Here is a 14659-nt window from a genome sequence, read left to right on the forward strand (position 1 = left end):
AATGATTTTGAAGATTTTGTTTTCTATAGCAGTTTGGGATGAGAGATCCTGCTCAGCTGTGGAATTCCAGTGACCATTTTGGGTTGTGGTTTTGGTTTTTTTTTTGAATATTTAAAATATGAGCAATCTTCCTGCATATTACTGACTGCTGTCTTATCAATTCATTCTTTCAATGTTCCTGATAGCAGCTTGCACCAGTGGTACCAACTCGTGCTACTCTGCACATCGGGGAGACTTAGAAACCCACTGGGAAGGTGGAGATGTACCCCCGGCACTGCTTGGGCATGCTGAAGTTGAGAAGTCATGTTGCTGGAAGTGCTCTCTACTAACAGAAGGGTCTGATCTGGGGTCATCGCTCTGATTAAAACCATGTAAGATCAAGATCTAACTCTGTCCTTACCAGAGGCTGTAGCAATTTAATTACTTTGATACGAGATCCCATCTGTTCCCAGAGATGTTAACCCAGTTCAAATAATTTGTGTAAGCCAGGCTTCAGGAACAGGGAAAGAGGAATGGCCACTCTTCAGGTGTGGACGAGGGGGAGAGCGCAGGTGTCGCGCAGAGGAGGGGAGGACCAACCAAATTGCTTGGGGTTGGAGAAGAATTTGAAAACAAGGCTGCTAGCCAAACCTTGATGGATTGGGGACTGCGCTCTCCTCTTGGTCTGCTTCAGTTGGAGGATCCAAACTGGGCGACGCAGCCCCACGGGCAAGGGCGCTGCAGCTCCCACCCCTCGCCCCCCTCCGCGCGGGGCCGGCGGCAGGACACTTGTGCCCATTACATCACAGGCAGGGCACAGGCAGTTGTTGTACGCGCCGGAGAGACGCTATAAGTGCTGCCATTGATGTGCGGGTGCCACGGGCGAAGGGGTGCCGCACAGACGTGCCAGCTTGTGCAGGCTGCCCCGGGGATTGTGGATTGTGCTGCGAGCGGGGGGTCAGCCGGTTAACCCCCCGGGACCGACGGGCGGTGGGGTTGGGAGGGGGGGGGGAGAGACCTCAGAGCAGAAAGCTGCTGCAATGCTGCCCTGAAAACAGCCCCCGAGCAAACTGGGAGGGAAAAGCACAGGGCAAACCTGCCTGAGGGGGGGTTTTTTTGGCAAGGTGTTAGTGCTGCTGGAGGGGCCCAGGAAGCGGTGCATGACCCGATGGAAAATTAACCCTGCCCGGCAGCACTTAGGAGTTTGGTTTTTTTATTTGCTGCCCACACCCTTGGGCTGCATCTTGGCATCCTCAGGCACGGGGGGCTGGAGACCCTTGGCAGGGGCTGGTGCTGGGGCTCTGCTTGCTCTGCCCAAACCCAACCCTTAAAAGGCACTGGGCAAGCTGCTCAGAGGAAAGAAGAAGCTTTATTTTGGGGAAAAGAAGAAAAAAAAACAAAGCTAAACAACCCTGAAGCAGGTTTATTTTGGGGAAAAGAAGAAAAAAAAACAAAGCTAAACAACCCTGAAGCAGGTTTATTTTGGGGAAAAGAAGAAAAAAAAACAAAGCTAAACAACCCTGAAGCAGGTTTATTTTGGGGAAAAGAAGAAAAAAAAACAAAGCTAAACAACCCTGAAGAAGCTTGATTTTGGGGAAAAGAAGAAAAAAACAAAGAAAAACAACCCTAGAGGAGCCACGGAGAAACAGACATCTGCAGCTGTGGGGTGCGAGGAGATGGGGCCAAGAATGGGACAGGATATTAGTGCTGGCACCACAGAGGGGACGTGTTTGGAGGAAGCACAAAGGACGTGAAAGTCTGCAAGTTTTTAAAGGATCAAAGCTGAAATACCTGCTTTGCACTCTCCCAAAATGCCCTGCTCCCCCGTGGTGTTCTCCTCGGCCGTGTTGGCCGCAGCGCTGTTGGCTCTTGAAGGCTTCTGGTGCTCGTTTGCTAACCCGAAGCCTCGAGATGGAGTCAAATATCATTTTCCTGAATGGAAAAACTGCTCCACGCCATTGCCTAATATCAGCTGCGGAGTGGTGGGTGTGAGCTCTGGTGGTGACCCCGGCGTGGAGGTGATAGTCCCCGCTGCTCCAGCCGAGCCCTCCCCAGGACCAGCTACAGCTCCCCGGCACGGGCGCCCGGCAGCCTCCCCATTCCCCGAAGAACAGGAGGGACCCCATGGGGGGACACTGGTGTCCCCGAGCACCCCGAAGGGGGGGAGGCAGCAGTGGCCCTGTTGGTGCCTGGGCAGGGAGGGGTGACGGTGCTGTGACACCCCAGTGACCCTGGGGAAAGGTGGGTGCTGGCAGCACCATGAGCAGACGAGAAGACGTTGGTGCTCCCCGGGGCTTCACACTGCAATAGTCAACCTGCGGCCATTGGCTCTAGGTTTTTTCTTTTTTTTTTTAATTTTATTTTATTTTATTTTATTTTGTAAACTGATAACCATTTTTTTTTTTCACAACAGTGCAAGTAAAATACCAGTCAGCCCACTGAAACGGATCTTCTACAAAGGAAATTTTGAAGTACTTAAGGCAAGATTTGTTCATCTCTAGCTTCAATTTAACATTGAAAAAGTATCAGACCTTCAGGTACTGATTGGCTTAAAATTTATATGGGAATTTTGTTTGTTTGGTTGGTTGGTTTTTTGTTTAGTCTTTCATTTAAAAGATTTACATACTAAGACACATTTGTCTCTGGCTTTCTTTAAAAATCCCCTAGCTCCTGTTTGATCTTTAAACATAAAGGCACACAATAAAGCTTTATGCATTTATTAAAATATACAGATTTTGGTAAATTTAGATTTTTTTTTTCCTTAGTATCTTGATAATATATATATTATATGTATAGTTGTCAACAACACAATCATTTGAAAATAAAAATCACTCCATAACATATCTGCATATTTTTTTCTTTCTCATGACACACTACAAGATCCCATTGTACAATGCACCAACGGGCTTTTTGGAAACCACAAAAAAAAAAAAAAAAAATTAATAGAACAAACTTTTTTTAACAAATACATCAATTTCATACCAGAACTGCAGAGAATTGTTACACCAGAAAGTACCATCTGCAAAAAAAGCAAGATATACATCTGAAAGACTGAACAAAACAAAGTGAAGATCATTTACAAGCTGGATTTACAATATCCCTTGTCTTTCGGGGCGTGATTTCTCTGCCGCGTGGAGGATGCCGGCGTGCTGGGCCTTGTAACCGAGTGGTCGTGACTGTGCCCGAGTGAATTTGTGGAGTGACTGAAATCTTGCAGAGTTGGTCTGGAAGATTTGAGGTATTTATGCTCCGTCTGCATCATGCGTGGGGCCCCCCGGGGTGCGTGCCCCGTGGAGGGTGGCGGTGGGAGTGGGGTGGTACCGCTCTGCCTGTGCCCTCCCGATGGGTCAAGGCTGTGAGAGCCTCCCTGAGGGCACCCAGGGGGAAAGGCTGGGGTTTGGGGTTACCGCCAAACAAGCACTTGAACCTCCTCCCAGCATCTGAAACCACCCCCGGGGGCCAGCGGTGTCCAGAGGCGATGGATACTCTGGAATGGTTTGGCCTTTGCAGCTTTTGCTTGCGCCCCCGGTGCCTGCTACAACGGAAAGCACATGAGCTCCCAAACGGGGGCAGGACCCGCGTGTCCCCTAGGCTCTGCCACCCAAAGCAGGGTGGGGGAACCCCCCTGCAAACCAGCCTCCCTGGGCATCGGCTGCTTGGCCGCCGGCAAACCCAGGCAAGACCCAACCCGGGGCTCAGCCGCCTTCTCCTTACGCACCCCCGTTAGGTGGGATGAGGTGGGCTCGGGGGGGGGTACAGCTCCCACCTCCCGACACGGCAAGGGCTGACGGCAGCCCATCCGCATCACACGGTGCCGTGGCATCGGATGCTGTTTCCTGACAGTCCCGGGGACACGGAGTGACCATCCGGCCCCGCACTTCCCCGGGAAGGGGGAGGAGGATGGGTGAACGCGACCAAGAGCAGCTGAAGGGCTTCCATTCAAAGCATGGATCCAACGGAGAGGTTCCTACAGACACCCAAGGTCAAAAGATCAAGCCCTCGTCAAATTATACGGCATAATTAGAGCAGACGTGACAACAGATACTGGTACTGGTAACTGCTCTGTAGCAAGAGATTAAGGCTGCAAAAGGAATAACAGGCTTCGATTCGACAGGGTACTTGGGCGTGAGTTTGCAGTTCAGCAGATGCCTAAATACCGTGTGGAAGCAGGATGAGGACGACTGCCTTGGGTATGGTACAGTACAAGAGCTGGTTGGAAAATAGCATCAATCTTTCTCCCTGAAAATATAAAGCCAGACCTGCGAGGTGCCATCTCTCTCGGGTAACTTCTAAGGCATTGAGGATGAGAGCAGCCAAGAGCGAGTGAGAGGTGAACTTTGCAAGACGCGCTCGGCACTGCCTGGAAGGTTTCCCGAGCCGGCCCGTGAGGGGCGCGCACGTTGCAAACAGCTTTTCTGTGGGACACGCTTGGGTTTTCTGCTTGTAGAAGCTTGGTAGAGGTGGGCAGCTGGAGGTGTTGCCAGAGCAAAGCTTACAGGTCCTTTTGCCAAATCCTTGCTCCCATCCTGGAGCACTTGCAGAGGCCAAACTTCTCGTGGCTTGCCCTGGGCACTCTGGGTTAAGATCTGCGGAATCGGATGCTCTTCTCCACTGAGGAAAATACTATAGTTTGTTTGGGACAGGAGCTACAAGGAAATTTTTGCAGCCATGGGCAGAGCTTTTTCACTGAGCTCTGGCAGTGATGGGGATGGGTGCGGGTCCAGGCACCCTCTGCACCCATCAGCCCACTTGCCTGCAAAGGGTGCCAGGCAGGCTCCGTGCTGGGTTTTGGGGGGGCCGAGCCTCATGCAGTAAACCAAACTGTTAATGGTTCTCAGCATCACATGTTGGAAATCCTGCCTTGTGCCCCTGTTGATGTTACTTTATCCCGTGGGATGCCAGCAGCAGCCTCTGGTGCTGGGGGTTGGTCTGGGTTGCTCCAGGGGAGCCCCAGGGATGGATCCAGCCGCAGCCTTCAGCAGCTGGGAGGAGGATGGGTGTCTGTCTGCTGGAGTGCTTCCTTGGTTATCATTTATTCAAAAAGATGTTCCTCTGTTGCAGTGTTTTAAACTGAGCACGTCGGTGACGGGCTCCAGAACTGGACCTGGTGCTAATTGCTGACTCAGCAGCGCAGCTGCTGTCTGTGCTGGGGGAGATGGTGGCTGCCACCAAACCCCATCACCGCCGACGGTGCTGCGGGGATGCCTGATGGCACTGCTGGGGGTCATGGCCTTGCTCGGGCTGTATCGGAGAGTTTAACTATGAGAAACACCCCCCTGCTGACCACCTCTGCCCTGCGAGCCACCAGCTCCGTTTGGTTTCAAACTGAAATACGGACACCTACAAAACAAGCAGCGTTTCAGTGTTTTTCCATACAGCATCCACCAAGCCAGGGTCAGAAACAGATAAAATGGTACAAGGTGGAGGTGGCAGCGGGGAGGTTTCAGCAGCCAAGTCCTCTCCGCTTGCTGTGCATGGCCCAGCCCTGCCTGACCCACGGACTTTGCTATTTTGCAGGGGCACGGACGCGTCCCTGAAGCACCGAGGCCAGAGCGAGTGCTGAAATGTGCCCGCCGCAGTGAGGGAATTACGGCGCAGTCATTTTTGTAAAAGACACAACATGGTGGAAACAGCGCCCAGCTTCAGACCAGTGATGCTCAGAGAAAAGGCGTGTGGTCCTCGTTGACCATTCGCACAGGGCGGGTTGAGCCAAGAGCGGATCACAGGCCTCGCTGTGACCAGAAATGGGACCGGGCTCCCAATCGCAGATTTGGGATGTTTGGCCGTGCTGGGACTTGAAGGTTTGATTGAGACATGGACTAATTTTAAATCACAGTATTTGGGACGCTTGGATTAGGGTGTGGGGATGGCCACAGGGGTAGCGCTGCTGGGTGTACCGAATGCCTCTGTGTGAGGACAGGCCATGGAAATGTTGTGTGATGGGACCAACATCCCTGGATCCACGTCTGAGCTACTGCCTTGAAAGGGGTTTGTCCATCTCCATTTCGTACCTACCTACCCGTCTGTCCCTCTGGCTCAGCTTTTACTTCTAGGTGGTTCAAAGAAAAAAAAAAAAAAACAAACCACACGTTCTAAGAAAGTGCCAAAAATGTAAGAGTGGCATCCCACTGCTGTGGCCGTTGGGTGGACATTCCCCAGGGACAGCTCCACTCGTCCCCTCATGCAGCTCCTTCCACCTCTCAACGCCCTCCCAGTTTGGCACATCTCCCACTCCACCGCCTCCACCGGTGCGGCTGGTGTCAGGAGATCAACTGGTGCCGGGGGATCAGCCAGCATTCACCAGAGCGAGACCCGACTGGTGGAGCCGGGACGGGCCACGAGGGTGTTTGGTTCGGGGTCAACGGCAATCGCAGAGCGTGTCCCGAGGACCGGAGGTGAGCGGGGTGGTGGTGGAGGACCCGGGGAGGATGGGGCAGGACGGGGGAGCCGTGGGGACCCTTCCTCATCGGCTGCGTGGTGCGGTGCCCCGCTGCCCGCCCCGCTACTCGGGTGAGTAGTCCAACTCGTCGTTGGCGATGAGAGCCTCCGACGGCGGTTTGTGCCTGCCTTTGCTTTTCGACCTGCTACTCGTCCGATGGCTTTCCTTTTCTTCTGCCATTTGCTGGTACGAGAAGCCCTTGTCCTCGGAGGGACCCCAGCCCGGGTAGTCCTCACCCTCAGTGGCGTAGGAGAAGCTGTCGTCCACGGAGAAGGGGTCGACGTCCACGTCGTAGCTCTGGTAGGTGCTCTGGTGGAGGGCCTCCTCCCGGGCGCTGATCTCCAGTGTGCTGTTCCACATCCCGTAGCCAAAGTAGATGAGCATACCTGTGGCGGGGGAGAGGGAGAGGGTTGGACCCCAGCCACCCGCACTGGCCCCATACTCCCAGAGAAAACATCACTATAAACATGGCATGCCCCCAAATGGCACCTGCCCCCCAAAACCCACATCAGGGGTGAGTTGGGGATCCAGCCCAGCTCACGCCACTCTCCTCCCACCCAGCGCCGGGCTGGCTCCAGCTGATGGGAGTTAAATGTAAGTAAATATGCCTGTATTTTTTGAGCTAGTGTATGTTGTAGTTGATGTCTGCTCTTTGAAGCTGTTGAGTTTGTGTTTTCGGGCTGCCAGATGTGACCTGAGGGCTGTATGTTTTAAACATCAGCTGGGATGGCTGCTGGCCACGTGTTTGTGCCATCTGCAGCTTCGGTGGGATAGCAGCTCCCAGCAGACATGTGGAGGCTCCCAAGTGCCAATAACCCGCATCTCCACCCTGTTACCCTTCCAGCTACCCTCTTCTCTCTGGAGTTTTCTCATGCTCCCGGTCTCTCCTGCTGGTGCTCACAGCCACGTGTGCTCCAGGGTTGTCAGGATGAGTGTATTCAGTATTAAAACAGCTCGGAAATCCTGTCTTCCTCCCCTCAGGAGCTTCATTTCATCTCCTCCATCCAGATCTACCTGATCTCACCTTCCTGCACCAATGCTTGCCCCAGAAGCAAATGTACCTGGAGATCTAATTTCCAGTAGATTCTGGGATTAACCTACCCCAGATGTATGTGTAGAGAAAGCCAGTCTTCTCCACATGCTGTGGACTGGCCACAGAGGACTGCTTGTGTGCTTAAATCCAGAGCCTGTGTGGCAGGACCACACATCTCTACTAGAAAAACAAATGGGATGTGTCTCCCCCAACAGGCAAGCAGCCATGGATAAGGCTGGTGGAATCCATCACACCTTAATTATGGCTTAATTGACTTGTTGCCATTGCCGACAGCTGAAGAGATATTAGATGAACTCACAGGGGAAAGTATTTAATCACAGCAGATTAAATTGATGCTTTGGAGTCATCTTTGCTTCTAGGTAGAAGGGTTTGCCCTGGATTTGCAGCTTCACCTATTGCTTTTGAGGGCCAAAAAAGCACCGAGCACTTCTTCTCCAGCCCAAAGAGTGCACGTGGCAGCTACTGCCCACCAGCTTGGCTTGGGGTAAGCGGAGTCTCAGAGATGGAGCTTTGCTATGGCACCTCAGTCATGCAGGACTGACTCAGGATAACTGCAGTCCTCACCCTAAAGCAAAAGAGGGAATGGCAAAATGGAGCAAAAATGTGGTAGCAGTCTCCCTTAAAAGGGTGTAAGCCCCGAGGCTACCCTAAACTCTGAGACACCCAAGGGAGATCCAGGGTCTGTACATGTCATCTCCTGGCTCTGCCAACTGAGCTCAAATGTCTACAGATGTCAGGAGGCAGCTGAGAGAAGCACAAAGGCTGGTGAGCCTGGTGAGGTGGCCAGTGCCTGCCCCCCACCTTCTCCAGGAGAAGTGATTCTGCCTTTACAGGAGGTGGCAGCTGACCCATGACCTTTGCATCAATCCTCATTCTCTTTCCCCGCCACTTTCTCTCTCTCAACCCAAGACCCTGAACTCTCCTCCAAAAGGGGAGGGCTGGTGGTTGGATACTTGGCCAGGGATGGTCCTTTTCGGTGCTGGCATCGTGCTCAGGGTCTCTTATCCGGGGCTCCTGTGAGCTGCTGCGATATATACGCTTACCCATAGGGTTATTATTCCTCTGTAAAGAGTCCTTGGCTTTGATATTGTCTTGTTCTGTTCACTATAGTCCAGAATCTGGAGCCTTTAGGAGGATCTATGAGAGGTGCTCTTTTTGTCTTTGGTTAGTGGAGTAAGTGGGTTGCAATGTGAAGTAAGAGAAACTATGGACATGTTAGGCTCCCAGCTATGTGCTGGGAGGCCTAAATTTGGCAAAAAAAGGTCCACAACAGAGCCTGTGAGTCCTGAGATCCCCCTGCCACAAAATTAAGGACTTAGAGCAAGAAAAGGAGATGCATTTCCACAGGTATCTTGGCTCTGTCTCTCCCAGGGCTGTTGGGGTCAGGTGGCTCCGGGCTTTGGAAATGCAGTGCTGAAATTTTGGTGTGGGCTGCTGAAGAGCTCACGTGGGTGAAATAGAAAGAAAGCAGGCAGATTTCTGTAGGAAACCTGCCTGCAAGGCAATTTCCAGAACCCACCTACTTTGCATCAAAGGACTCATCAAAACAGTCACCTTTGCATGGAGCAGTTTACTTCCATCAAACTGACATTTTCTGGAGGTGTAATTTTCCATTTAGCTGTGGTTCGGGAGCTTGATTAACTGAGGTTTCTAAGAACTTCAGGATGACAAGGGGCAAATGCAAATGACTGGGTATGTCCCAGCTGAAGAAGCATCAGTCTAAGCACTCTAATGAGGAAAGTTATTATTAACATCTTTTCAAAAGACTGCCAGTTAAAAAATTAAAATAAATGAACCTGGGACTCACCCACAAAACACCAGACGGCAAATCGGATCCACGTGACTGTGGAGAGCTTCAGCATGAGATAGATATTCACCAGCATAGCAAAGGCAGGGACGAAGGGGAGACAAGGTGCCATGTAGGGCAGTTTCTTGGGGTTTTCTGGCTGTTGCAAGATCACAAACACCAGCACGACGATGAGCAGGATCATCAGCACGACAAGGAGGACGGCCCACCAGCTCTGCTTGTAGATGTAGTCCGACCCAAAAATGATGAAGGAGCAGAAGATGACCATCAGGACAAAGAGGAGGATCACGCAGGTGGTCACTGTGTGGCCGGTGGCTACCGTGGGGCGGTCCATTTTCCCCGGCAGTCCAAGGTGGATCCTCATCGTGTAGTAGCGAGGGCCGATCAACTTCTTCAACTTGATGAGGTAGATGTTCTCTGACTCATCTGCCTCTATCCCTGAGGTCATGTCAACCGTGCCGTAATTGGGGTGATTCACATTGTAGGTGGATTTATCAGATTTCCCAATTAGCATCTCGTTATCCCCCAGCGACGGCAGATTTTTTGCCCCGCACGTGTTGGTCGGTGGGCCAGCAAACTCTTCTCCTTCACTCCCTGGGGAGCAAGCTTCCTTCTCGCAATCAGCCAGGATGCCCTCCTTCTTCTTGGTGTGTTCTTCAGAGAGGAATTTGACGAAACCATCAATGTCACTCTCAGGCTGGTATCGGAGGAGCAGGACACAGACAGAGACCAGAGTGTAGGCGAGCAGCGTGCCGATGGACATCATTTCTATCAGGTCCCTCAAGCTGACCAGCAAGGAGAGCAGTGCTGCGAGGAATCCAGAGACGATACAAGCCACTACGGGAGTTTCCGTGTAAGAACTGACGTGGGACAAAAATCTGGTGTGCAAAGGAGTTGCAGAGGGTTAAAATTGCACATGGCAGTGGTTCCCTGTTGCAATAACTCTTACTCAGCTGGAGGGGCCAGGCTCAGAGCTGTGATCCCTTCAGTTCTTGTTTTTTGGTCCTTAGACTCCAGATAGCTGGGGACTGGAAATACTGCTGAGACTGGATCTGGAGTTAAATCTAAGTCTAACCAGTTCTGAAATGGGCGCTTGGACACGTGCAAATAAGTGCCAAGATTTTATGCATATAAGCTGCTCTCCTTTGCAAGTAACTCTTGAATTAAATGCTCATCCTCCCATAAGCTGAATCTCTAGGTACCACCATCAAATGAGAAACTTTTGCGTAGATCTCTCCTTATTTATTTTCCCTGGGACTTTGCTTTGGTGTGTGCAAGCACCGAGTCAGTGCATGCTCAGTGCTCCCTGTAGTGATGGCACCGGGCTGCCAGGGTGCAGGACAGTCCCCATCCCTCCCAGAACACTTCCCTTCTGGGTCCCAAGGGGGAAAAAAGCAAATATCAGCATGGACATGACTGACCTGAAGAGCAGCCCATCTCCAGCCATGGCGTAAATGACCCTTGGCATTGGGAAGAGGGAGCCCAGCAAGCTGACGGTCAGGCCAGCCACAGACCCAATGGCCACGATGAACTTGGCTGCATAGAAGCCATGGGCCACAAACATCTCCATCAGCGGGGACTCGGTGTCGATGGCGTCGTAGGGCATCATTAGCGTGAGGATGATGCTCACCTGGGGAAGACGAGAAGAACAGGACACAGGTGTCAGCTGGGGACTTGCAGGGCACAGCGACTGCTTCTCAAGGGTGGAAAGCCAAAAAATTTCAAGTCTGGGATTATATCCCTATATCCCCTGTGGAGAGGTTGTAAAACGCTAGAGGTAAGGCCTCCGATGACAACAAGGTGACACCTTGAACCTTGCTGTAGTGATGGTGCACAAGGCTGGTGGCACTCAGTGGGGTTAGTAACACTCACATTGGCCACATTCTTGTGTGGGGACAGCACTGCCTGGGTCATGCACTCCCCATGAGGCAGACCCAAAACCCAAGGTGGCATTGTTTGGGACAACGCTCTGCTTCTATTTGAGCCAAAGAGAAATTGGTTTTGAAGGAAGCCCACCATGCTGCAGGAGAGGCGGTGGGTGAGTCTCTGAAACGATCAGAACAATATGTTTTCTCCTTTGTGACTCAATTTTACTCTTTTACAGGGAAAATCCCTGAGTACAAACATGCATTTATTGGGGTGCAGAGCAGCTGGCTATCTCTCACATGGCCATCCCTGCCCATCCTCACCCTGACTTGGACCCTCTCCCATATCTCCAGCAGAGGCAGTGCTGCTTTTCCCAAAAGCACGGAGAAAGATTGCTGCAATGCTGCTGCTGCTTCTTCTGCTTTGCTGCACTTCTGGATGCAAAAATAGCTGCGGGTGGGGATGAAGCACGAGGGGAAAAAATAAAACGGCTGCCACCATCTCCCTGCGGCTGGCAGAGGGATCTCAGCAGGGTGGCAGGAGCCTGGGGACAAACCGGGCTGAGGCCGAGGGGAGCCTCGGCAGGGCACTGCAGTCACACGGAAACACAGCTGATGTCTCTGTCCCCACCAAAGAAAGGGAAGAAAGGGCCCTTGTCTGACACCCCAGCTCACGGGGAGGGGAGCTGTGCAGATGCCCAGAAGGGACATGCTATATATATATATATGTATATATTTTGTGTGTGTGTGTGTGTGTATATATATATATATGCATATGTATATAATTATGTACATTCATGTATGTATACTTAGTACTTACAGACACATATGCTGTCAAACACGTGACGAGCGAGGCCGTGATGGCGTAGGGGATGGAGGTGTTGGGACTCTTCGCCTCTTCTCCCGTGGTAGCAATGATGTCGAAGCCGATGAAGGCATAGAAACACGTCGCAGCCCCTTTGAGCACCTGCAGGGAGGATCGAGCATCTGAGTGCCAGGAGGGAGGCTGGCATCCACCCAGGGACAGGGAACTGAGCAAAAATGAAGGAACCCAATTCTGCCTTGTCTGAGCTAAAGGGTGAGTGGGGACAGGTCAGGGGGTGCACACACAGAGCTGGGCATTCCCGTATGAGGACTGGCCCTGGGAGCACACATAACCCAGTGATCTGGTCTAGGGAAAATATTTTAATATGCTGCTCGAGTCACAGGAGGCATCTGCAGCTCACTCATGGTGCACCACAAGCCTGTGCCCATGCAGTGCCCGAATCTTGTGGGAGATCCTGGCAGCGACAGAGGAGACAATTAACCGAATTCAGGTTTGCTTTCACAATCCTCCACCCCAAATCCATTTATATTAGTAGGGATCTGGAGCATGTTTACACGTTCCATCTTAGCAAGATGTCTCATGTGGCAGCAAAATCTGCTAGCAGAGGACACAGAAGAGAGCAGCAACAGTCAGATGTGCGCCGCTTTCCAAACAACCTCTGTTTTGCTTGGAAGCTGCAGACAGGTTAGGAGCACATGTTGGAGCACTTGGATTAGGGATTATTTGTACTGTTTAGTTATTTTTTTAATGTGATTTTTTAAAATATACAATATTAGCAAGGACACTTATAGGGAAGAAATGCTAAAGCAGGCTAAAAACTGTGTGGCTGCAAGCGAGCTAATTTGCAGTTGTAAAACTCTCGTATACATCTAGCCAGCTAGCTGGGTACCACATATCCATCACATCGCTGTCATCTCAGCTGTCTAGTGATAGAGCACACAGTAAAACTCACTTCTTTCAGGGGACAACCTGTAAGTACATTTTTAAAGTATCCTCTGTCCTCCTGGGGATCTCATGCTTGTGCCATGGTGGATTTACTTTGAAAAACAATTTGGGAGACAACCAACAAGCCGAAAATTATGGGAAGACCCTATTGATTTTGATGTGTTTCGGATATTTTAAAATAATGGGGTTTTGTCAGGAGACATTTGATGCATTGAATTGGAGCAAAACAGCTATTTTCTATTTTCTCTTTTTCATTCCTCTTGTATGGCATAAAACGCCAAAGGTAAATATGACCTCTGCTCTCAGATGGGCCTCAGTGCTCTTCTCCTCACTGTTGTTCTCTGGCAGAGAGGTATTGATTTACTGAAGGGAGGTGCAGGGACTGTATGGCAGCTTGGGACTCTTTCAATAATCAAGATCCTTGGTTTACTTTACTTTTTTGCTTATTTTTCTGCACAAAACCCCGATGGACTCAAGCAGTGTAAATCTAAGAAATTTTATTGGGTTTAGGCCAGCTGAGATATTTTCAGTCTCTGTTCATCCTTGGATAAAAACCAGTGCAAGCAAGCTAAAAAAGCCAAATATGTCCAAATTCTCAGTAAGCTTTGAGGGAACATCCATAAAATAAGTACTAGCAGGTGGCATTATGAAGTGCTCAAAACAAATGCTTGAGAACATTGTTGTTGAAAACCAGCCAGCACAAGTATCTCCCCCTCTACAGAGGCTGAGCCAGCTCCTCCTGAGCGCCCTGTCTCGGACAGCCACTGCTATTTGCTCCACCACCTGGCAATTAGCAGTGTTTCCTGATGTATATTACCACATGGAGTTTGGCTCTCCAGGAGGACATTTTGGAAAAGTTCTGCATTTATTCTAAGAGGTGGCAGGAGATATGGGCCAAGCATTGCCCGTACCCTTTGGGTTTGGTGGAGCGAGGACGTCTGGGTGAAAGCCTGCAGTGGTGGAATTTGGAGGTCCTCGGCCAAAGCGCAGGTGGGTTTGGCAGGATTGAGATTTGGAGAGTGCAAGGGAAGTAGGGTACGCATGCCATGAGCAAAGCTGAGTGTGTGGCAGGTAAGTGGCACTGCTTAGGTGTTGTGCATCCCTCCATGCACCCAGGACTTACCCCCGGCCATCCAAATGGCAGGAATTTCCCTTCAGACCAGTTGTCACCTTTGATGTAGAAGAGACCAGCAATCATGATGAAGATCCAGACTGCCAGGTTAATGACGTTGAGCACGTTGTTCAGCCCCACTGAGTTCTTCACCCCCATGGCCACGATGATGGTGACAATGACAGCAATGACCAGAGCAAGAAGGTCAGGGTACGACTCTTCTCCTTTCCCTGGGTGAGAGAAAAGAGGTGTGTAACTCCCCATCCATAGCTGTGAACAGCATCTCCAGAAACTCTGTGGGGGCTTTTTAAAACATTTTTCAGACCCTGAGGCTTTGCAGAACTCCTTGGTCTCGTTGCAAAGGTGGTCTCCAGATGCCCCTGCCTCTGCTAGCTAAAGTTGTTTTATTAAGATGATAAATCTCAATGCCTCAAGTCACTGTTAGGAGTTTTGTGAGGTCAGCAAACGGATGATCAGGTCCCAGTTTGCATAACGTGGCTGCCAAATACTAATTAAGAATCAATCAAACATCAAGTTTTCATGACACAGGTACAGGACAGCTAGCTGTTTTACTTACTGGTAGGACCCTGGAACTGCTGGTCATACAGGACCATCATAGCCCTGAGTTTCTAC

General features: G+C 50.9%; 1 protein-coding gene across 2 annotated transcripts in view; it reads right to left on the reverse strand.

The window, feature by feature from the left end:
• Window positions 1-2752: 2752 nt before the first annotated feature.
• Window positions 2753-14659, reverse strand: part of SLC7A14 (solute carrier family 7 member 14) — a 33813-nt gene continuing 21906 nt past the window's right edge. For both annotated transcript variants that reach the window (XM_032986523.2, XM_042799316.1), the window contains exons 4-8: window positions 14039-14256; window positions 11965-12111; window positions 10701-10909; window positions 9280-10157; window positions 2753-6804 (exon numbers count right to left, since the gene is read on the reverse strand). In XM_032986523.2, the coding sequence (XP_032842414.1) occupies window positions 6482-6804; window positions 9280-10157; window positions 10701-10909; window positions 11965-12111; window positions 14039-14256 (1775 nt within the window). In that variant the 3' untranslated portion in view covers window positions 2753-6481. The remainder of the gene's footprint in view (window positions 6805-9279; window positions 10158-10700; window positions 10910-11964; window positions 12112-14038; window positions 14257-14659) is intronic.

This window comes from Tyto alba, unplaced genomic scaffold, assembly GCF_018691265.1.
Source record: "Tyto alba isolate M040663 unplaced genomic scaffold, T.alba_DEE_v4.0 Super-Scaffold_10, whole genome shotgun sequence".
NCBI classification, from domain to species: Eukaryota; Metazoa; Chordata; class Aves; order Strigiformes; family Tytonidae; genus Tyto; species Tyto alba.